Raw genomic sequence first — 24,486 nt, forward strand, 5'->3', positions numbered from 1 at the left:
GTGAAACAAATATAATTTAATCCAATTTATTGAAAGAAATCCAGCATCTAAATGTTGCACTTTAGACTTTGAAATCTCTCAGGAAACTCCACAGTCCTCCCACATCTGTTTAGTCAACAACCTTTTCAAAATATCCTCATTATCTTCTGCCTACATCCTTTCTCATTACTCTCTCTACACCTTAGTGACCTTCCCCTTTTTCTGCTGACAGCTGAAATGTGTCTTTGGTACTAATGGAAGGTGGAGAAAGACCTTTCCTGTCAACCAAATGGCTTCCTTTTCCTGACCCCATAACACTTTGCTATAGCTTCTCCAGCCTTGCATAAATCTCTATGTTCTTGAATGTTCCACAGTGGGTGGGAATTGTTTTTGACAGTGACATATTCTTTATCTGTTTTGGTCATATAAGAATGAGCAGGAATATAAGGGCTTCTTTCCTTCTGGTGCAGTCAGATTCACCTGCTTCAGGCTTTTCACTCAGCTTTAATAAATAATGGAAACACTGAGTATAATGTGTTGCCAATTAGAAATAAATGGATTTTGCAGTTTTATTGTACTCCCCTGTTATTCCAGTATTTTATTTATTGGAAAAAAAGGTTTCGTTTTGTCCATATGCAACATATGAACATCTGGTAAGCTAATTCTCCTGACTTGGCAGTAATTTATCTGTTTAATAGACAGTAAAATGATGTGACAATGTGGAAGAAATTTTGTGCAGGGTGACATCATGGCTATGAATGATTGTCACAGAAAGATTTGTAAAACCAGTTCCAACATTACTCTGTCCTTCTGGACCGCAACAGCAGGATTTCCACAGGAATCTAGTTCATGAAGGTCATGACTGGACCTCAGGTGGATGATCCTATCATCTCTCTGAGATCATTTCTCAAATATTTCCTGACATCAAGACGTCCAACAACATTCCCTTACTGATTCCTGAATCAAGTGACAAAGCAGAGACTGTTTGTGTCTCATTTCTGGCCATACTGGTTAGAAATAAAATTTCTCATACTGAGATAAACAATATATTTATGTAATAAAATACTGAAAACAGAATTTTTCATTAAAATATAACTTTAAAGACCTTTCGCATTTGTGACAGCAAGCCCTCAAACTCTTTTAGGTCCAGCGTGGGCCCGTTGTAGGAGGTGCAGCTGTTGGCAGCACAACCCAGCCAGTAGATGGTGATTAAAACCTGCAGGGCAGACATGGATAAAATTATCACAAAACTCAAGTGACATTTGGTTTGTTGGGATAATGGTAAACATGGAACAAACATACAATACAACAGATTGATATGCCTGATCAAACCAACAGAGCTTGCAATGCTCTCCTCTTGGCAGATATCAAATGAGTCAAATATATTTACTTCCAATATTCCAGTAATATAAAAAATTAAAATTTTTCCACTGTAGATTTGTTAAAATGATCAACAAACACATTGTTTCAGCAGTTCAGGTAAGTCACACACAGCTCTCTGACTCATATGCTGACCTTTTAATTGGCCACTGTGATTTACTGAATAAATTATTGGGTCAGTTTTGCCTCTCAGACTACAGAAACATTACAGAACAAGCAGCTGGATTACTCTGCTATTTAGTTGGACCATTTGCAACCCAATGATCCAAGGTTCCACTGAGTGTGAAAGAGGAAACAAAGCTTACGGCACTCATCGGAAGTTTCTTTGCAGTCAGCTTAATGTGTAAAATGCAGAATGTACAGACTGAGGCTGACATCACACAGGGCTGCACCTTTAGCACCGTTGGGAGGGTGATTCCAGCTATATTTACAGTGTCCATGTCAACCTGCACTCCACAGGGACAGCTTTGATAAGAAGGCTCAGCCAGGCTTAATGTGGTAATTGCAGTTGCACCGTCAATGTAAACAGCTTTTCCCATTCAAATACACAGAGAGGACAAGCAAAGGGTTGGGCCTGCTGATCAGAGGGAAGCATGACGCCAAACAAGTCGCTTGCTGTAATCCTGAGTGAACTTTAAAGGCAATGACTTCTTTATTTTGAGTAACAGGTCAGAAGTACTTAGGGGCAATCATGGAGAACATATTATTTGTAAATGAACTAATTAAAAGCTTAAGAAGTGATATTTTTTAAATCTTGTTTTTGGTGAACATCTCCATAAAACTGCACAATAAATTCTGGCCCTGCTAAGAAAAAAAACAACAAAAAAACAGTGCTACTCAGAAATTGCTGTCTTTAACAGTATCATGAAATTTTAATATTGAAAGAATAATAAACAAACCATTTTTTAAGCAAATAAAAAGCACAATTGAAAATGAAACAAGAAACTTTTGTAGTCACACAAACAGGAAAAAAGAGGAGGTGAGAACCATATGGAGAATGACATCTCATCTAGATAAGCTACTGCTACATGAACAGTGATTTTTATAAAAACACTTTTTATTACAAATTCTCATTAGCAAGAGGAACAATGAATATTACACCTATCCCAATGAAGTTCGATGTTTCTCTAGGCTAATAGACAGAACGTTTAAATCTCTCCATGGGGTGCCAGTCTGAAAGGTCTCAAATCTTCTGATTTAGGAACTCAAATTGGGGTAGGAGTCAATAATACCACTGATTTCTATCTTGGATGTGCTTTGCACCAGTTCAGCAGGTTGGTTTCCCAATAAGTCTTTGATGACTTTTGGCTGCTGTTCTGATTTATTTTCATTCACTTTATACATTTCTCAATTTTGGTAGAGAATTTCATTATCTACCCAACTATCATAAGCTAAAAGCCTGAACACAACAGAAAAGGAAAACTTGTGAGAAGCAATGACCTTTCAACCTTATCACAAGCATCATGTAGCTCTCAGCAGCAAAGTGGAGCACTCCAGTGTCACCAGCATAATGGGCACATCTCCAGTGAATGTAGGTCGCCACCAAATGTGTTCCACATGCTCACTATTGAGCTCTAAATAGATCCACATTGATTCCAAATACAAAACATAGTGAAAAGCATCGTATGTCTGTCCCAGCACTATTTACACAAGAAACACCAAACCAACAAGCTGACAACTGTGTCAAACCAAAACTTCGACTTCGACTGAGAAACACCAGGTGAAAGGAAACAATTGTTTAAACCGAGTCAGTGGAGTTTTGAGTGGCAGCAAAATCAACAAGAGGCCTCAGAGAGGGAGACGTGTGTCACACTTACTTTACCTCATCAGTTTCAGCAGCTGTCTGCTGTGACATATGGCCTGTCAACGAGGATCTAGTGGAAAGATACGGTCGCCAAGCACCAAAAAACAAAAACAAAAAAATAACTAGGATGTGAACAACTATTCACATGAGTACTTATGTTTTAACCAACACTAAGTGTGGTTTCCAATACAAAGAAACAAAAAACGCTTCACTGGCTGTTCACATCTTCTCCTGCTTAACAAGCACATAACAATTACAGCGATATTCCACTCCTCCAGGGAGCCTCTTTTCAAGGTAACACCAAATCTGTTTGCTAAACAGCCTTATGACCACATCAGCAGATTCTTCTCACAGCAGGTTCTTCACCTCTTAATATTTGATGCGCTGCAGAGACAGCCGCTGTCCAATCCTAGTCCTCAGTCTTCAGCGTGCAAGGCAAATCCACAGTGCACGTCACACAAGCAGATCCCAGCTAAAGCATCACCGACTGGCAATTTGAGAATCATTTCCTCTGCAGCTGTAAATGCTGGCTAACACAGCAGAGACTCAATGTGTTTAGTCAGCTAAATGAGCCAGCAGGAGAGGTGAGCTCTGCAACGCCACACACATGAACTTGCTCAGTGCACACCAGCATCACAGAGAGAGTGAAGGGACGGAGAACGAGTGGAACTGCTCCGACTGCAGAGTGGGCAGGGCTAGCACAGCACCTTCTGCTTCTTAAAGTGCCATTTAAAAAAAAAAGAAAAAAACAGAGCTACGTTGGAGCAGATAATAAACACAGAAAGTAAGGTTAATAAAATCCTGTTTCTGCAGGAGAGAAATGTTTTCTAACAACACAGATAGTAACTCCATGAAATTGAACAAGCCTAATTAGACTCAACAGAAAAGGAAGATGGAAACAAAGGTAGTCACAGCAGTCCAAACAGACAGTGTGTCAAAATACCGATTTCAAAACCAATCATGCATTTAGCTCACAAACAAATTACAACAATCTAATCCAATGGCAACACTTACATTCTTGAGCCTTCGGCTGCAGTCACTTCCCCTGGAGAAAAAGACAGAGATGTGTTAGACATTGGAATATAGGTTGCACAGATTTCAGGCAGGACTAATGTACTAGTACTGTTACTTCTCCTTTTACTCAGCAGTTTCAACAGAGTGTTTGTTTTTCAGTTTTAATCAATAAGTGTGAAATAATAGATAAACACTCAGATAAATTGCTAATGATCAGAATCAGATTGTTTTCAGCTTGATCAGCCCTATAGTGAACAAGAATGCCTCACATTAGTCATTTACCTCCAGGAAATACTTTTCTCTAAGTCAGCCAGATGTCCTTGTTAGACTTTAGGTTAAGTGAAAAAAAACTTCAAATATGCAGAAAATCTCTTCTTTGTTGAATGTGCTAAAAATTTCTATCTGTAAAAAGATCAAACATTAATCTAGGTTGATTTTAATTGTTTGTTATACTGACTAATTTTTAATTAATTAATGAGCCTTACTTTAACTCTGTTGAATGGCTGAAAAATCTCTTTTTTGATCAGTGAATTTATCATACATAAGCTCTACGAAGTGATACTGACAATATTTTTCAGTTGGGACACTGGTGCTGAGAGAAGAAACTCACATTTACTTATTTCATTATTATGAGCATTCGAGAGAAAGACATTCAGGAGATAACAGGGAAAAAAATGCAATATTCAGCATCCTGAAGGACACGGATCAATTCTACTACATGTTAAAGCTTCCAACTTGTTTCCAAGTTTAAAATAATTTTCATATATTATTTAATAAAAACTTTAACAAAGTTAACTTGAACTTGGTATCGGCTCATGTCTTAAATGAGTTTGATCAGTATTAGAGTTAAATATCATCTATATCAGGGCAGCCCTACTAAAAACACTAAAAGCATCTTTCATATTTTCCCAAACATTTCAGTTATCTTTATATTATGCCACATGAAAACAAACACAATAAATAATAAACTATTGAAAATTATATATTTTGCGATTTTATTGCAATTTTTCCACAATTAACATTTTACAAAATTTATGTTTTTGTGTGTTGTTGCAACACATGAATAGTTGCAACAACACACATAAAATAATAAAGGTGCACAAGTTACAAAGGGTAAAGAAATTACAGAAGACAGATTGATTTCTTGCTTGAGGTAAAAAAAAAAAAAAAAAAAAAAGCAAACCATAACTTTAAGGATGAATACTGGGTTGCAGTAATATAACCAAATTCCTACATTATGAGTATGTTTCTAAGTAGGCTCCAGGGTCAAACTCACTCAGCAGGTAACTGACACCTAAATAGCAGGTATTTGAGTTTCCCAGAGACCAAAAAAACAAATAGTGAGATTGAAGGTGAGGAAGAAAGAGAAGTAGCTGCAGGGAATGATCCATAAACACTTCTTCTTTTGTTCAACCTGGTTCTCTGTCAGTTGAACAGATGAGGACAAGCTGCTTTTTCTCTGCCATTACTCAGATGATGCACCAATAATTCACATTCCACAAGAGCTCACATAGAGGCTACAGTTAAATACGTCTGTTACATTACGTCCCTTTTAACCTGTCAGTCAGGGATTTTACGGAGTTTTTAATTTCCCTTTGTTTTTTTATTAAAAAGGCAAGCAATACTTTATGTATGTCATTTTTATCTTTAAGCACATTTTACCATGCATCCAAATGTGTTTAAAAGACATTTAAAAGAAATTTGGTGAATTACTTTTTTCAGTTATGTGTAAATTAATAAGATGTGATCTATTAGAGAATTAATAAGAATATTCACACATTTTGTACATTTTACACACTACATGTTCACTCTATCGTGAATAATTTCCAAGACTGACATTTTCTGCTGCATCTGCTCCTGGCCTTTTATATGGCTTGGCTCAAATATTTACTGTTAATATGTCTAGAGCATTTGTTATAATTTGTATCTGACACACGGCCACTGTGGGTTCTCCGTATACAAAACCTAAAGCTACATGTTTAAACATGGGACCATTAATGTGGATTAAACAAAAAATGTTAATTTAAATTCATAGTGAAAATATGTTGGTTGCTACAAACATTTTTTTATAAATCCTACTGTAAAACATGAAACAAAGAAGAAAATCTGAAATTGGTTATGTTTTTAATTTTTATTCTATTTATTTCTCAGAATTGGAATTTCTTCAAGACTTTGAATCCTTTATGCATACAAAATTATAAAGATGGTTGCTGTGGAAAACTTTATATCAATGTTTAATCAAAGCTATTTGGTTTTTAAAAGCTGACTGAAAGATTTAATCCAGAGTTTATCGTGTTTTATTCTGTAAACATGTCTGTATGGTGTCATATGTACAGGTTCTGGAAAGACCAGAATCTGTCTTTCCAGTTCTTTGATCAAACTTCTTTTTACAGAAGAGTAAATTTCAGCTCAGATTCCTCAGTGAAGCAGTGTGTCTCCTGTCACTGAAGGACAAGAAAACAGCATCCTGAACAACACAGGGTTACATAACTACTGGAAATAGCACAGGGTCACTGGAACAATGACACCTCAGTTTCCTCTCAGATCTGACTTAATGCTGCAGACTTCCATTGTTTATTTTTTAAAGTTTAACAGAATTGATAAATTAGCCAGGCATAAGGATGCTTATTTCCGGAATGAGTCCCCCAGAATGTTCCTGAAGTTTCCTAATCTCACTTGGATTTGACTAGCTTTGCATACCCAGGTTTAGTGCCTTTCAGCTGCAGCTAACTAGAGGTTCTTTACTCACACAAATATGTAGCAACTCTCAAAAAGATAAATCTATCAATTCTAATCAAGACCCTATTAGTTTATATAAAAGTAAAAGCACATGAGGTTTGATTTCAAATCAGAATTTATTATTGTTATTTATTAGTATAATTCTATATGAAATAAGTTTGTTTAGAAAATGTGTAAAGTAAATGTGTAAAGTAAAAGTATGAGTTATTCATTTTAATACTATTGGTAAAATACAAACTGACAAATAATGGATTGTTACATCCACATGGATGTAAATATCTCCAAATAATGAAAAAAGTGACTTCACAAACATGTTTTGCTATAAAACCTATGTAAACATTAGTTTCTACACATACAGAGATTCCCTCGTCCTGACAGAATCCCTAAAGCAGCTGCTCCCGACACCAGCTAAGATTAGCACTTATCCTCTCATCTGATCTGCAGAAGCAGCTTCCTAAGCCCTTCTGTGAATGAAACCCTGTTAAACACATTTAGCATCAGAACAGAGCATGCCAAGCACACTGAGAGACACCTGCACATTCACACAAACACTTACAGCACATGTATAAACCATAACATGTACTTGGTTTTGTTACCAAGCAACAAAGCAGGAGTCATGGCTGAGTGAGTGATGCAAAGCCTTTTGTTGTATGTTGACAGAGACCAGTTGTGTCAAACAGACAAGCCATTGTTTCTGCATCGACAGGCTTGTCCAAACTTCCATTCACTGTCATTTACTAATTTATGTTGCTGTGAACTGCATGATTTTCTAATGCAGACTGACTGACAGCACGAGACGGGGAAAGAAAAGCACAATCAGTGTTTAACAAAAGCTTTCTGTTGACATACAGCTGAAGAGCTCTGTGGCCTTCAGTCTGTATAAAGCTGAATAAAATAGATAACTCATTCCACATTTAACAGCAACAACAGAAACTATTCCTATATCTATGATTTATTGATATCGCAGCTTGTGACCTGAACTGGCTCATTTTCAGTTTGAACGGCTGCGACTGCTTACTGCCGTATTGGAAAATCAGATTTTGCTGCAATCAAGTGAGCGTGAGCACAAAATACAGTCAGCAGAGATCCAAAGTCAGAAAGTTCTAGTTGCTTTTCCAAAAATAATTCAAGATAAAACTAAATTATTAAATTTTTCCTCATAAATAACTCCACAGTTTGTGGTTATAGAAAAAGTTTGTCTCTGTGTGAAGCAACCCTGTCTGATAAATTCAAGTTTGTGTGAGTTTTAAAACACACAAACTTTTAAAATGAGCGCATGCACATCCATCTTACCTTCGACACATTAACTCTTCTACAGAAAGCCAAAACCCACTTCAAGTGAGTGTATTAATATTTTTTGCAAAATTGAGGAAGTTATTTTGAATTTTGCTATTTCATTAGCCTTTCCTAATGCGATGCTTCAAAATGCGCTTAAAAATGTTGACGGCAAGACAAGATATGGTAGTCTCTTGTTAGCTGCTGCTGAGAGGAACTCAACCTGGGTATGCAAAGCCAATAAAATCCAAGTAAGATTTGTTCTTTAGAAAACTTCAGGAACACCGTCTACACTGGAGGACTCGTTCTGGGAATAAGCATCCTTATGCCTGGCTAATTTATCAATTCTGTAAAACTACAAAAAAAAAAAGGAAGTCTGTAGCATTAAGTCGGACCAGAGAGGAAACTGAAGTGTCATTGTTCCAGTGACCCTGTGCTATTTCCAGTGGTTGATGGCAAGAAATACAATTTCCAACTTTCCAATTTCCAATTTTCTAACTTTGATCAAGTTAGAAAAAGTAAAGACGACTGGCATAAAATTCTTCTGATAAATAAATTTCCTATAAACTGAATGTAGCATTAAATCTAGAAGTGCATTAGTTAAAGACTCTGGCTCTGGAACAAAAATTGTAGAAATTGTAGGACCTAGCAGGAAAGATAACAGTGAAGCTTTGAGTCTTACTTGGCAGCAGGACGTGTGGATGTGTCCTGCAGGTCTCCTGGGTCAAACAGCTGCGAGCCTTTAAGTCCCAACTCCTCACAGCCTCGCAGAAAAACACTCAGGTTGTCCTGTGCAGAAAGGTAACAAACGGCAGCTTAAAATCAGAGCATGCAATAACTGCCCAAAATAGTCTACCTTAGTAATAAAAATAAACTGCAATGTTCAAGAGTAGCTCATGACTGCAATCGGGTCATTATTAGCATTTCCTGTGCATAAATACATAAAAAAGCTTTTTGAGCTTTCAGGCCAGTCAGATAAGTTTAACATCAGAGTTATGATAAAAATCTGAAGTTTTCTGCATCTTTAAACCAAACAAGCCATCTGTCTCTGGTTAGAATGAAAATCTGTTTACCTGTGGAATGAAAGGTGACACCACCAGGTTTTATGCCCAAGTTTTGGACATCATTTTTAGATTCCACCAACTTTCACTCTTCAGCTTCTGGTTTGAGAAAAATATTTTCAACCTTATAATCTGTCATCAGGCCCCCCCTTTCTCACTGGTCATTCCTCTCCTCCATTGCTTAGATTTCACTCTGCCCCGATCGCTGCAGTCCTTCGCTCTTCCCCTGTGTATGCTCTGACAATTTCTTTGTTGGATGCAACCTGAGTCAAGTTCTCTCATGTTCCCAGGTTCTCCCCCTCTCTCTTGCTAACGCTCTCTTTGTGTTTGTTGCAGAGGGCTGCAACTAAAGCCCTTCCCTCTCTTTCCCTCTCAGGGTGTCACCATTTCCTCTTCACCTTAACTGTCCTAAACCCCATTTCCGTCTTATATGATCATATTCATATATGACATGAGATTATTTATGTCATATGAAAAAGTGGATCTAAGTGCACCCTTTGGGATTTGCAGCAAAACTTTGAGCAAAAGGATATTTGTTTTAGTTTTCTACACTGGCATGGCTGCAAACATAAGCACAGCATAGAAAACACTTGTTCTCACGGTCCTTTTGCACTTGGAGCAAAACATTGCCTCCAAACCCACCCTGCAGCTTCCTGTGTTTTTGGGACGGGGCCATCTGTGCTCTCCTGATGGGGGAACCCCACCCACAGATTGACACACACGCACGCACCCACCCACATCTCTCCGCAAAAAGACTCAGCAGTTTCTTCAACCAGTTTAACTTCAGAAAGCCAAAGCTGGGCTCAACTGCACCACAAATAATTTTTTTTCTTCTTTTTTTTTTTAAGAGTCTCAGCACATCCATCATCCTTCTCTGTTGGTTTCAAGTCCTTTTAATCAAATGCCACAGAAATGTTGGAGTAACCGGTTTTCTCCTGCTGCATGTGCCCTTCCCCCACCTGTTGCTACACACTGTCAATCAGCTGGTTGAATAAAGCTGTTAAGCTTTTCCTTACCTTGCACGAAAGACAAATGTAAACAAAATGAATAAATCCATTGAATCATTATGAAAACATCCCTTTGCAAGTTTTTTTTAAACATACTGACAGAAATCTTCAGTTTACTTCACTTTCAACAGGCAGTTTGAAGTTTTTAACATGACAAACAAATTCTCTGCCAGAAAGTAAGATCAACAATGACCTCTGATCTGCATATCAGGGGTCACTGGGCTTAGAAATAACAAAATCAGACAGTATCAAGTGACAAAGCACCAAATTGCAAAACAATATGTGCCCCTGTGTGAGCTGGGTGTTTTGTAAGACAGGAGGCAGGAAATTGGGCGTCTACCCACACAGATATGTTTTTAGAAAGACTGTAAGGTTGAAGGTCAACAAAACGTTTTGGTTAATCAGTCAAAAAACAAAATAACCTTAAGAAAAGTCAGCAGAACTCAAACAATATAGTAACATAATGGAAACCAAGTCAGACGTCCTGTATAGCAAAATGGCACACCACATAATTTAAGATTATTAGGCCTGGCAGAAAGCAAAATAATTTCAAATGAACCAAGAAGTTTGTTTCTGACAGGCAATGAGACAGGCTTCTTAACAAACCAATGTAATAAGAGCATCAAATATAATTTAAAAAAAGCATCAAAATAAAGGAAAATGTTCCAAAACAAAACATAAAATAAAGCAAGGCATCTAATGCTCAATTCTAATAGTTCATGTCAGACAAAAGCATTGTTTCAAACACGTTAAACATTTTACAACTAAGTGAGAGAAAACTACATCTTGATGCATCACACTCTGAAAAACAGATAATCTCCAGATATTAAAGAAGCCTACATTTTTTATAGGTATTTTTGGCTTTATTGGCCTTTATTTCACAGTAGATTGATAGGAAAGTGGATTATGAGAGGAGAAGGCATGCGGCTAAGGTCAATGGGCCGTGACTCGAACCTGTGGCAGCGAGTCGAGGACAGAGGCCTCTGTACATGGGTCTCACGCTTTACCCACTGCTCCACCACTGCGCTCCAAGAAGCACACATTTTTAATAAAAATCAGGTTAGCTGGAATTTAAAACTGCTCTTACCATTTGAATTATTATTGTAAAAATACTAGCTTTAAATGAGCTACATGACTGGCAAGGAATGCTTTTTGAAAATGAGAATTACTGCTCATTATCTTGGAAGAGGATCCTTCGCTGAAATGTCCATTTACACTGAAAAACACAAGAGAATTCATAGTAGGTTGGAAACGGCCACCGCGGTCACAGAGGTCAAACTGCCAAAGCCAGGAGGTGATTGTTCTAATTACAAAACTGTCTAAACCCCACAGAGACTTACTTTCCCATTAGTCTCCAAACAGGAAGAGGAAGGGGGGAGGGCTGTGTTTTATTATGATGGGGCAGATAACAGCAAACTCCTTGTTTATGTGTTTCTCACCTCTGTAATCACAGCCAAGACAAAGGAGAAAAGTGTGCAAAAGCAACAGAATTATGAAATTCAGAGAGAATAAAGGGAGCCATTGTTCAGACATAAAAAACCCTCGGAGGTGTAGGGTTCTTTTAACATTACTTTTTATGTCAAATTACTTCTGTAAACACGTCTTTCCAGTAGATTGTTTATTGTCCCTTTGGGCCAATTACTAAAGGTTAATTCCTGTTTTTCTGGTCTTGTAATTGTATAGTCAACTACTGTAAATGATTGGATGTTTTCTTTGTAATGTTGTTTTATGCTTCAGTGATTTGTGCTTCAGATATAACAATATATTTTTAAAAAGATGCATTTAACAAAATAAAATGATCAGAATAACTTTACATGTTATATAAGAGTCAGTAATCTTGATTAATTCAGACTCTGTGTTGAACTTCCTTGGGTAGGCAGAAAACCTCCCACCCACTATGAGAATAATATAAAGGATTGTCTTGCAAAGCAAAGCACACCTACACCCAAATTTCCTGCACTGATAAGTGATTGTTCTTTTTTTCTAATTTTAGTCATTTTTGACTTTAAGATGGAGTGCATCATAAAGTACTGCTTGTGAAAATCCAAAAAAGACTCACTTGGAGCAACTTAGACAAGAAGATATATCCACTCACCCTGAACATGTTGAAAGCAGCCATGGATCTCTAAGTTCTAAGGTTTATCATAGAACTAATATTTTCTAATTACAATGCCTCACTTTAAATCCTGACAAATTCAACAAACAACCCTTAAATGTGAGTTACAAAGGTTTTGATCTAACTTCATTGACAATATTTCATTTTTTACTCCATTACATTGAAAATTAGTGTTTCTAAGAATTAAAACAATATTGCAAGATATTGCTACATTTCATTGATCTGCATTTGCCCAGCAAAATCACCTTGATGTCAAACTGAGAATCCTCCATATCAAGTACCTACATGGTAAACTCTAAAGGCCGGAGTTAGCATGCTAACTGTAAAATGTTATGAAAGGATGATGATAAAAAACAAAAAAAACAACAACAAAAAAAACACTGAACAATTCTGGCCCGATTAAAAGAAGGAGAAACCTCGTCTTCCTAAAAGAAAAGAATAAAACTATACCTTTTATTCAGGTGGGGATATACCTGAATGCAAGAATTCTGGAATAAAATATTTTATGCATATCAAAACCATAAAAATGCTTTATAGTAACACCTAGAAGCATGTTTGAGGTTTGCAGCCAAAGGACATGGCCCCCTTTCAATCAATGAGTCGAAAGTAAATTCCTCCATATATGCGTAAAGTGCAAGATCTATCTGACTGCTACATCTTGGAACAGTTGCACCATCTGTATGACAATGATTTTAAACACTGTAGCAAACATAAAAGTGAAGGGTTGAAAAAGGAAAAACCACAGTGTTGCAAAGGTTCGATCAAAGTCCAGACCTCAGCCTGACTAAAACACCGAGGCAAAACCTGAAGAAATCTGTTTATACTAATGTAGTAATGTAAAGAGTTGTGGTCCAAATTTCATCCATGTTGATTTGAAAGAGTAAAAATGTTACATGGAAAAGAAATAATTAATTTTTCACTTGATTCTGAAGACAATCATGATTACCATGGTTTAAAATCATGTTTTGGAATCTGTTGATTCAGTAAAAGAAATTAAAGCCAGATATGAGATCCTCCATTCTGAACTGTATTTAGACGTCAGATTAGTAAAAACTAACTCTTACAATTTTCTTGAAAGCAACTCTTGGTATCTCTTTAAAAGTAAAAGCAGGAATTTAAAATAAAGTGCGAGTTGAGCTCCCATGCTATCAACTTTCTTAGTCTCTGTTTATATGCGAGCGTCAGTCTTGAATGGCTGCTTCTTTCAAATCAAGGTCATAGGTCGTAATGAAAGAACTCTACTGTATTTGACTAGACTCAGCTGAAAACTATCAGGGTTGAGATATATTTGAATTCACAAGCTTTCATTCAAAGAGAGACTCAAACTGAGAATTCCTCAGAGAAACCAGAGAAACCACAGACAACAACATGTGATATTCATATTTCTGAAAAAAGAAACTTTTCTCAAATCTAGAATGAAAGAGGTATTCTGGTTAAATAAGGACAGTGTAAAACTGGGAGACAGAGCTTTTTATAAACTGATGTATTGATCCAGGTTGTTAAGACAGGATGTTTATTGATAGTGTGATTTAGTGAAGAACTTTCTGAATGAGGATTTGCTGTCATGAATGACTAGATGTATTTTCTGTCATCAGACGGAACCTGACATCATTCACCTGCAGGTATTTGTAATTTAAACCTTACTGCACTTCTGGTAGCTTAAGATGCAACTCCTTTTGAAGCCAGTGATTCACTTTGCAATGCTTCAAAAATAGACAAACATGCATCATTTTTCAACCTCATCCCTTCACGATACAGCATGAAACGACACAGAGAGCTTCAACTATGTATGCATGTTACCTAGAGGTCGTCAGTATATTATGTGATGATTTGAGTTAGTTTCTCTTGAAAAATACTTCTGTCTATTTGTATACTGTGAATGGTACAGAGATATGTCCATACTGCCTAGGTAACATCATTAACATCACTGTTTACAGAAATATTGTTTTAAATTTGTGACATATTGTGCAGCTCTTGCATGTCTAATGCTGAGAATTTTAGTATGTTTTCAAATTTAATGAAAATATGTAAATGATGGATTTATGTAAAAGGTTGAAAATGAAAAAATGTTTATTAATGCTTAATCAGATTATGCATAACTCTTGGTAGGTACAGCATGTTCTCAAGAAACTGAAATAAAATTTGTTTCAAAATTATTAGTTTAAAAGTATTCAACTCGTGCAACCAAGTTATAGCAGCTATTTTATTTTTACATGTGTGCATTTACAGTTGAATAATACAAAATATATGTGACACTGAAGTAGAAAACACATTTTGAAATGATTCATTTTGGTCTCAGTTTTGTACACTATAAAAACCTCACATTTTAGCAGGAATGTGTTGACTTTTATTCAATCTATTGTACCAAACAGTCATACAAATCCTTTTAACCCAGTCACAAAAAATATTTTGCACTTTCTTGACGTGATATAATATGATGACAGGTTATAGAAAATCTTACCTTTAGACAACCAACTATTGGAGATTATATTAAAGAAACAGAAGTAGAAAATGAGGGCTTACACATATTTAGGATTTATGATAAAGATGACAAATAGCTACCAGAGGTATGGGAAAACATGCAGGCATGCCCAGAGGTTGTTCTAAGTTCATGTTGACAGGCTGTAAATTTGAATATAAAAGAGAAGAACTTACCAGGCCAGCTATTGGTGTTGGCAGTCGGTTAATTTTCTTTACCAAGCCAGGTCTAATGGAGCTCAGTAACCTCATGAAAAGAAAAAAAAATACAAAGTAATCAATGCGGGTCTTCAAGTGAATTTAGAGAAAAACAGAATCCTAACTTGAAACAGGAGCTGATAGCAAGTTGTGATTAAAAGCTCAAATGTTGAGAACAAAGAATCTGTGCAAACAACCTCAAAGCCTCATAGCGCTTTCTTGAAGATTGATAAAGATAAAGACCCTAAATCAGACAACTGTCTCTGCGCTTCTCCTTTTCACCTTTGAACTTAGTGGATTAAGAAGGTCAAACTCATAAAACTTGTAAAATTTGAACTCTGACTACCATACGTTTTAAAAAGGTACAGATGTTCCTTAGTGGGAACATACGTTTATCCAACTTTGGTTACCACACCACAAAATAATTTCAAACTCCAACATGTTTAGAATCAGACATAACATAGAAGTGTTTTTTGAGGAAATACGGTTATTTTCTTCCATAAATGAGCTCAGGCTGCATATAGTGAGCAGTTAAAAAATGAATACTAGACTTTACAATTTGTTAATTAAATCTATTCAAGGGTGTTTATTAATTAAAAATACTGGCATAAATCAAGATAGAGGATGTTGCTTTAAACCCAATGTGTCCAATGTTGCATTATAACAAGACTATTGATTTTTCTTGAGCTTTTGTAATAAAACAAATGTCAGACAGCAGAAGAAAATGTACCTGTACAGTTATAATGCTTCGAAAAAATATTCACTCTACTTTTTTTTCACTAACTTTTTCCTGTAAATTTTAGCAAAATTTTATGTAACATGCACATGCTGTTTCCTGTGACAAGACTTTGTGAACCACCTTTCACTCCAGTCACAGCTACAGTATTTTCAGGCACATCTGACAGGTTTAGGTATGAACATCTCGGAAATTAACTTTTCACCAAATCTTTGTCAAAGTGTGAGATTTTGGAGTTAAATTTGACTGGGCCATTCTAACACAAACATGCATTAATCTGAAGCATTCGACTTTTGATCTATGTTTAAATCATAGCTAGGCAGTTCTGTCTAAGGAGGTTTGCACTTGTGATAATGTAAAAATCCAGTTTCATTTTCTTTTCACTCTGTGATTACACACCAACTTGTTCATGTCTACCATCCATCCCTCCATGGTCTATACCTGCTCATCCTTACAGTGTTCCAGATTTATATCCAGTTGTGATCGGGTGAGAAACGGGCTACACCCTGGACAGGTCACCAGTCCATCACAGAGCAAAACAAACACACATGGAACAAACAACCACACACACACAGATTCATACCTAAGGGGGATTTAAACCTAACAGTCATGCTTTTGAACTGTGGTAGGAAGCCAATGGTGGATAGCATATATTTTGTACCACAGTGACTTACATAAATGCAGAGGGTAATCTTTCTTTTTCTTTTATTCAATAAAAGAAAAAAAAAATCTCTCATTCATCACACAAGAAGCAATCTTTTCTCTGGGGCAAACTATAGTACATTCCTAACATCCATGAAGAAACAGCTTTACAGTCCCGGCTCTCCCTCCCTGTCTTATATTTCAACTTTTGTGTCTGTTTTCATCAGAGGAAGCTCTGTAATGACCCTTCCTTGTAAAGGGAAAGCCCCCTCTCCTGGTTGCACAGTATTGGGTATCAGCGGACCTGTGATGCTGACCACATTCCAGCAGTCAATGTGAGAAAAAGTACCATACAGTGCCTGCATAGCATCCTATGGATGCTTTCCCCTTTTACTTTTTTTTTTTACAAATCAATCATGAGTAATAAAATACAGAAGGGAGGGAGGGGCGATTGACCTAATAAGTAAATTAAAAAAAAAAAAACATTTAATGTCAAAATGACAAGTAAAATACTAAACATAAAACCTGTGACATTCCAGATTCTGGTGTCTTTATTATACAGTCACTTGAGACACAATCACTGCACTCAGCTGACCTCCATTCCACTCATGGTGAGACTACAAGCACCAATTCCCGGGACCTCTGCTGGATTATGTCAGTGACTTTAAAAGGGGATCAATGTGCAACCATTTATTATTAATATTTTCATTTAATTATAACTACTTTCTTGAAATCAGTTTTACTTTGATATTTAAGGGGTATTTTAGTACAGAAAACTTGAACAAGAAGGTCAAATCTTGCTATAGATATATTTGAAAAGTGTAAAACATCCATGGGGTGAATACTTCTTATAGGAACTGTAATTTACTTTTTTAGTGAGCTCTGATTCCTTTAGCCCAAAACGTGTTCTTACTCCAGTTAGAGATCTCCTGCTGGTTTGTTCACTTCTAAAAATAACTTTGAAGTAACAGCAGGAGGAGGATGTTTCTGTACTCTATGAATGCTGTGTAGGTGTGTAGATAAGAAAACTGGCTGATAATAATTACAACAATATCTCTACTCCAAAAAAGATTGTTTGGGATAAAAATGTCCCTCATAAAAAGCCTTTGTTACTGCATCTACCTGCATTTAAAAAAATAAATAAATAAACCAATGCTGGCAGGTCCCATAGTACATAAAGTATTAGCATCTACAGAAAGTATTTGGAAATCGTAGCAGTGTTTATTCACCTTAACATAAAATTACATTATCAATATACACCAATAACCAACAGTTCAAACATTCAAAACTGTCACCCAAACAATACATCAAGCAAGTGTGGAGTACAACATTGTTGCACTTTTTAACATCTTTAAAAACAATATGGAAAATTGTGCATTTTTGCAACATTCATAAAACAACACCGTAGCTTAATTAATTAGTTTTCAAAGACAAACATCATTAACTTTATGCAAAAATGCAACTGTAATGTTTAATATCCTTTCCATGGTGAACTTATGTTGCTGACAAATGTGATGTTGGGATCTACTGTAAAAAAACTGAAATGAGTTCAGTCATAACTTTCAAACTTAGTTGTTTTGGTAAATCTCCAGGAGGAAGTTATACTTGAGGGTCCTTGAGCTGCAGCGTCCAGATAACTGTGTTCCGGTGTCATAAACTCTAAAGCCTCAGGTTACGTCTCTGTGCAATAGTGAGAAAAAAACCAGAAGGCTGGGGCCGACCTTCAGCGCCACAAAAACAGAGATGTTTGCCATTGAAGACCAAACATTTTAATGTGACTGATTTTCAAAAGCCGGTATCCGATGCATCCAATAATAAATGAGTCATATCAAAAATAGTTGTGTGAAGGTAGCTGCAGTGGATGTCAATGGGCAGTGAAGAGTCATGCATTAGTGCTATTGTCTTCCCCATTGTCAGTTATGTTTGAAAGTTAATTAAGCTCCTCCTGCAATTCTGCTAAATAATTCATAGTAACTAAACTAAGTCATGTTTTGAACTGGTTAGGGGGGCGGAGTGCCCACAGTGGGCTCAGGCATGTACAGGGAGAAGACCCCAGCCTGTGATTCAAACTCCGGACTTTCTTGCTGGAAGGAAACAGTGGCAACAACTGTGACACTATACAGCTCCACTCAAGGTCAATTTAGCCTACTTTTTGAGAACTCGATGCACATTTGTACAAAATGATAGAGAAAACTAAATATGGCAGAGATCTAAAAAACATATTGATAAGGTGGGGTCCACAAATGGCTAACAAATAAACTAGATGTTTCTCACTGACTTATGTTGAAGATAGAAATAAGACAAAAAGAAATAGTCATAATTATCATATTTATATACAGAGCTAAACAAATGCAGGAAAAACTTACTCGCACAGCAGAATCCCGTTCTCCAAACGTCCTCGGAAATCCTTGTCACCAAAGCACCGTCCAGTCGCAGCCTACAGATTGAACAACAGCAATGAGTCACTCAATTATAACACCAAAAGGGCTGCAGATCATTCCAGGTTCACGGTGTGAACACTAGACACATGGCCTGTCAGAAAACTACAAAACAAGAGCTGCAATTTTTCTCCTCACATCTTCATCCTTACCGGAAAATCTGAGAATGGCTTGGACATGAGCACAAACACAACAGTTGTATATCACGTCCCCCTCCAGAGTAGCAGCTCTAAACACTAACAAGCTTGACATAAGCTGCAATCATCCTGACCAAATGGCTGCGGCGGGCTAATGTGTTGTGACAGAGGATTTATCGGTTAATAGAGGCTCAGACCATCCAAAACGAAGTCAGTCTATGAGAGTTTCCTGACAACTGATCATAAGGCATGACTATGTGGAAACATATGTTTATTTGTTGAAGAAAGTATTTTAGCAAACTGCTTTTCTTCAGTATCCAATTTAAACTGTTGCAGTCTTTTTCCCCCTCAGAACATAAAACGTTTATCTGGTGTGATTGAACATTTCATGAATGAATTTTAAGTCTAACGTGAACTCCAGCATTTTTAGAGAAAAAGTAAACATACTGAAAAGATGGGGCATGCTCCAAAGAATGTGTTGTTGAATGACATCCATGGCCAGTCTCATTTAAGATCCATTTATTCTGCATGAAAAGAGGAGACTCCTTTCAATTCTAAGGAAGCCAAAACAATTACAAGATTAAATTTCCTGAGTGCTTATTTTACATTAATTTACACAGCTGTGGGAAGAGTGCAGACTTGTATCTGGCCGAGTGCTTTTATCAGGTTTTTGGGTTTTGGGTCTCAAACGAAACAGACTGCTGTGTGACATGGAGTAGGGCCAAAGATGGACCCTGAATCTATAACAGATGCCATATTCGGTGTTTATTTGTCCTTGTGTTAAGCCACTCCTAAAACAGAGAAAATGTCCAAAGCATCTTATTTAGGTTAAGAAGAAAAATAATTAGACTGTAGATCAGTTGTTCCAGTTTATATGATATGAGTGTATCCAATATCTAAAGATTAGTGTGATAATGACTGTAGACTGATTCTCAATGAACACCAATGTACCCAAACATAAAATATGACTAAAATTTTAATACAAAAATTATGTTATTAGATTCTGACAGTATGATATGAGATGATCTGAAAAAAAAATTTTGGCTCCTCCCTGCAGTCCTACTGCCATCTGCAGAAATACACCGCTCCCAGTAAGATTATATATTATACTGTCAGGACATAGTGACAGTTTTAACAGATATGTAAAAAAACTGTAAGAATGAGCTATTGCAGCTTTAAATCCAAATCAGCCTCAGGACTACTTCCTAAAAGAGGTGATAAAGAACTGACAGTTGGAATATTTGTCTGATTATAAAATAAAATCAAACATAAAGAAAGCAACACAATGGCAGCTGTGATGGTACCAGCAACAATTTAAACATGTTTTTTACATCAAATTTCTGAATGGAGGGACGAATCCAGAGCTGGAAAAGTCTGGATCTGACCGTGAAGCCGGATCATACGAGGGTATTCAATTAAAAAGAGGAATGTGTTGCTTTTGTCGTTTTCAGTGGAATGTCGCTCACATTGTTTCACAAACAATCACATAACTCTCCCTGGCTTTGTTTTCCACCTATTCACTTCCTTCCCTTTGGGAAACCTTCATGTCTAGACCAAAGTCTTTCTTATGAAGCAGCAATTCCTTTCATTCTGGCATTCGCAAGAAAATGAAAGCTCTGCTGATTTAGGAAAACACAAATAATCTTTGCAGAACTTAGATTTGGTCAAATCCAGTTTCCCTAGGAGGGTTTAAGATTCGGATCACTTTGATAAAATATAGATCACAAAACAGACACTTGAAAGGAATTTTTATGTTGAGAGTCTCCTCTACAGTTGGTTCGTATCTGACAGAGATTCCCAATTGTCTTTGCTGGAAGGATGTCAAGAAAAAATAAAATGCAACAGAGTTCATTCAATCAATATAACAATATCAAAGAGTTTTCTGTTGAATAGCCACAGAGTTCATGACTGTCCCAGTGCTCGCTCCCAGTCTGAAACAGATTACTACATTCCTTTGATTATGACGACCACTCAATGAAAACAGACAGAAGTAACCTGAGAAACCCAGAACTTTACAGCTACCTAAACCAAATTAGGCACCAATAAGCATTCAGAATGGCTGGGATTCCTTGACATGGGGAATGAAAACACTAGTTACTTCAAGGCTAGGCCTTTTGCAGATCTGACACTCTAAGCCTAAAGGCTGTTGAACATAAACAGAAACACGCTCTCAACCCCACAGGCCTGGTTTCCCGCACCATGCCTGCTCTGAATCCACATGCCTGCTTTGCAGTCGAAAGCATTCTGCTTTAAAGCCCAACAAGTTAAGTGTATTGCATAATCCAACAAAGCATGCACAAGTCACAGAACGCACATAAACACATCCTCTGGCCAGCAGCCAATAATCTTGTTAATTCATCTTGGCAAGAGCTGGAACTGTGAAAGCTTCTGGTTCTAAGAAACAAAACAAAGACAAGGGAGTCCAGCCTGCTAACGTGGGACACAAAGCTGATAAAATGAGCAGAGGGGTGAAATACAACAGCTCTCTGGCTTTATGATAAGAGACATCCAGTGTTTTATTCCAGAAACAAACTTTCTATTGCTTTCATTACCAGAAACATTTTGTGGCACAGAACTAAATATAAATATGTTACATATTCACAAGCATCATCGAGTCAGATCAGAGGGTCTGCATGAGTGGTCCCTGTGAAGGAGCGTTAGAGGGGACCCACTCAACACTTAGACCTCCAACGAGTTCAGCCACAGGTCAGGAGTGGTATCTGCCTACAATCAGTCATCTGGACCTTTTCTCAAGCTGTCACCACTGCCACCCCTGTGGGGGTCCTTCATGGAAGCAATGGAGTCCTCATATTTCTACCATCTGAAAAGGGAAGGGCAATGAGAAATTGGTGAGTCGAGGTCCTGGACTGAGTCGTCTACAGATTCAACCAGAAACATCTTTACAAAGGTAATCTTCTTGCTTAAAATGGTTTGAGATTTGATTTTTGGTTTAGTTTCAAGGTTAGCATGACTAAATTTAACTAAATCACATCTGTACACTGAAAGTATGCATTATTGGTTTTAATAAATGGTTATCTGGTTGAATCAGATTTTTTTGTCCAACTGCCACTCATTGCATGTTTTTTCTTTTTAGGGGTTATACTGTTAATCTAAGACAACTATGGATGAAAATCACAGTTGATGAGTGATTTTTAATGACTTCTTTAATGACTTCAAGTCATTTAAATTCCTCCCTTTCCCATTCTCATGCTTAGTTTATACTTTACCAAGTTACCTAGATGCCTAAATGTATTGCTGTCATGTGACTGGTTGTTGAGCAACAATTGAAAAGTTGTGCCTAATAAAGTGCCTGAAGTCAGCAGAACAGACCTCAAAGACAACTGGAGTCAGTGAGTAGAAACAGTACATTTCAGCTTAAAATTAACTCTTGTTGGGTTCTCCCTGAGAAAACTGTCTCCTACCAGCTTTTACAACCGCTACTGAAAATATAAAATGTGTGTCTGCAAGGCAAAATTACTTGTAAATTTTTTCTTACTCCAAGGTTTTCTCGAGTTGCCAGAGATTTTCTGATTATGCCTGCTGAATTATTTTGGTACTAAAATTACCAGCTCCTTCTGTACAGATTGTTGAAGATGAACGTTCACACACACACTGACTTGCAAAAAATTAATAGACCCCCAATGGACCACACATAAAGCAAGTACTTAATCATTCAATACAGCCATTTTTGTCAGCATGTTTTCTTTAAGGCGGGATACAAGATGGATGACTTTAAAGGCAGCATGTGAACTTCTGAAACCGTGAGACACGCTGAGTCCAAATAAAGGCTCACTCCTCAGGCCAGAGAAAGTGAACAAAAGTGAACTGGGATATAGGGATCATCACATGTATGAGAGGTTTATCTAATGTAATCACCATAGTATTAGATAGTGGAATCATCACTGGGCTGTGACAGACTAATCCCAGAGGAAGACAATGAATTCTGATGCATCTAAACCTACTTGATGATAGAAGAGAATTTAGGTCTAACCTGCCTTAAAGAGCTCCTGTTTTAATGGATTATATCAGCTCTCATCTTGAAAGACCACCATGAAGTGCAAGAAAAACAGTCATCATCAAAAGAAAAGATCTAAATTAACCATTCGGTATCCAGCTACAAAGTATTACATAATTTTCTAACATAAGACAATATAAAAAAATATGTGTGGGACAGTTATAAAATACTTTTCTAAAGGATTAATGGATAAATTAGAATGTGCCAATCACGCCAAGCAAGCAGCAGCCATTATTGTTATGTGGAGAATTTCCACAGATGTGGACAAGACAGAGTACAAATCTGGTTGAGTCCGAAACTAGACCATCAAAAGATGGTAAGACCAAGGCTGCACTATTGAATGCTGACAGGCATTAGAAAACATCACATTTTAATAGGAATGTGTACACGCTGAACGCTTCTGTAAATAAAGAATTTTTTTTAGGGTTATTAAGAACAGAAAGGCTCAATAAAAGTTTTGTTATCTAGGAGTTTACAGCCCATAAAAAAAAGTTTACAGCAACACTGAAATCTGTTCTGTATTTTGGAGAACAAAAAGTACATTTATTTCTGCTTCAAAAACATCAACTTGCTTTCATGTATTAAGAAACACAAACAAATTCATCTTTCTGCTGTCACCGTCTCATTTTTACCAGAAAAGCACAAATGTTCCCAGGCACACAGTGAATCCTGTGAGAGTCAGCTGGCGTGGGAAACCTTACACAAGCCCCGATTAGTCATGAATTTCTCCTACTCAGCAACACACACTGATTTCATTGCTGTATTTACGGTTCAGTTGTCAGCAGACGTTTGCAGTAAAAATAAATATTCAAACATAGTTATAATCAGCAATAAAATTATCACCACATAATAATAAAGTAACGGTCAGGCATATTCTGGCCTCCAGAGTTCTGTGACCTCTGGTCTGTGATCAGCGACAAACTGCAGGAAAATGTTTTCTTATGGTGTTTTTGGTGTCACACATCTGTCTCTGGAGATGAGTCCATCTGTCAAAAGGAACATACTGATTAGATTTTCAATATAAGGAGAAAATATAGAGACCCCATGGACGCTTAACTCAGTTTTACTCTCCGATGTTTTAGGGAGCATCACTTGGAGCCAGGAAGACGTTTCCAAAAGTAGGTTCTGAACTTAACTTCAAGCCTTTTTAATAAAACTGTAGATAATTTGAAGTTTCTGCATGTAGATTCAAGCGATGTTAATACATTGTTCTATATGAACATAAAAAAACAGGCTCATGTTTTATTGCTTGTGATTTTTATCACATGTAGTCCTTGAAGACTTAACATGTCTACCACACACTCCCATGCTAGACTGTGCCATTTGTCCTCCGTCTCACTCACTGGTGTTATGTAGCTAGTAGGCTGTGGGTAAGAACAGCGTGGGCATTCAGAAACAACAGCCCAGCAGTAAATTTAAATTAAAATGGAGTTTCTAACTTTGTGAAATAAGAACTGGCTTTTACTT

General features: G+C 36.9%; 1 protein-coding gene across 10 annotated transcripts in view; it reads right to left on the reverse strand.

The window, feature by feature from the left end:
- limch1 (LIM and calponin homology domains 1) overlaps positions 1-24,486 on the reverse strand; it is a 70,063-nt gene that overhangs the window by 26,946 nt on the left and 18,631 nt on the right. For 9 of the 10 annotated variants that reach the window (XM_023328502.1, XM_023328503.1, XM_023328504.1 and 6 more), the window contains exons 2-6: positions 18,796-18,866; positions 15,031-15,100; positions 8,874-8,980; positions 4,178-4,208; positions 1,085-1,195 (exon numbers count right to left, since the gene is read on the reverse strand). In XM_023328502.1, coding sequence (XP_023184270.1) covers positions 1,085-1,195; positions 4,178-4,208; positions 8,874-8,980; positions 15,031-15,100; positions 18,796-18,866 — 390 coding nt within the window. Of the gene's footprint in view, positions 1-1,084; positions 1,196-3,529; positions 3,783-4,177; positions 4,209-8,873; positions 8,981-15,030; positions 15,101-18,795; positions 18,867-24,486 lie in introns of those variants that run through there. The other variant, XM_023328509.1, reaches the window with a different exon arrangement.

Source organism: Xiphophorus maculatus, chromosome 23, assembly GCF_002775205.1.
Source record: "Xiphophorus maculatus strain JP 163 A chromosome 23, X_maculatus-5.0-male, whole genome shotgun sequence".
NCBI lineage: Eukaryota > Metazoa > Chordata > Actinopteri > Cyprinodontiformes > Poeciliidae > Xiphophorus > Xiphophorus maculatus.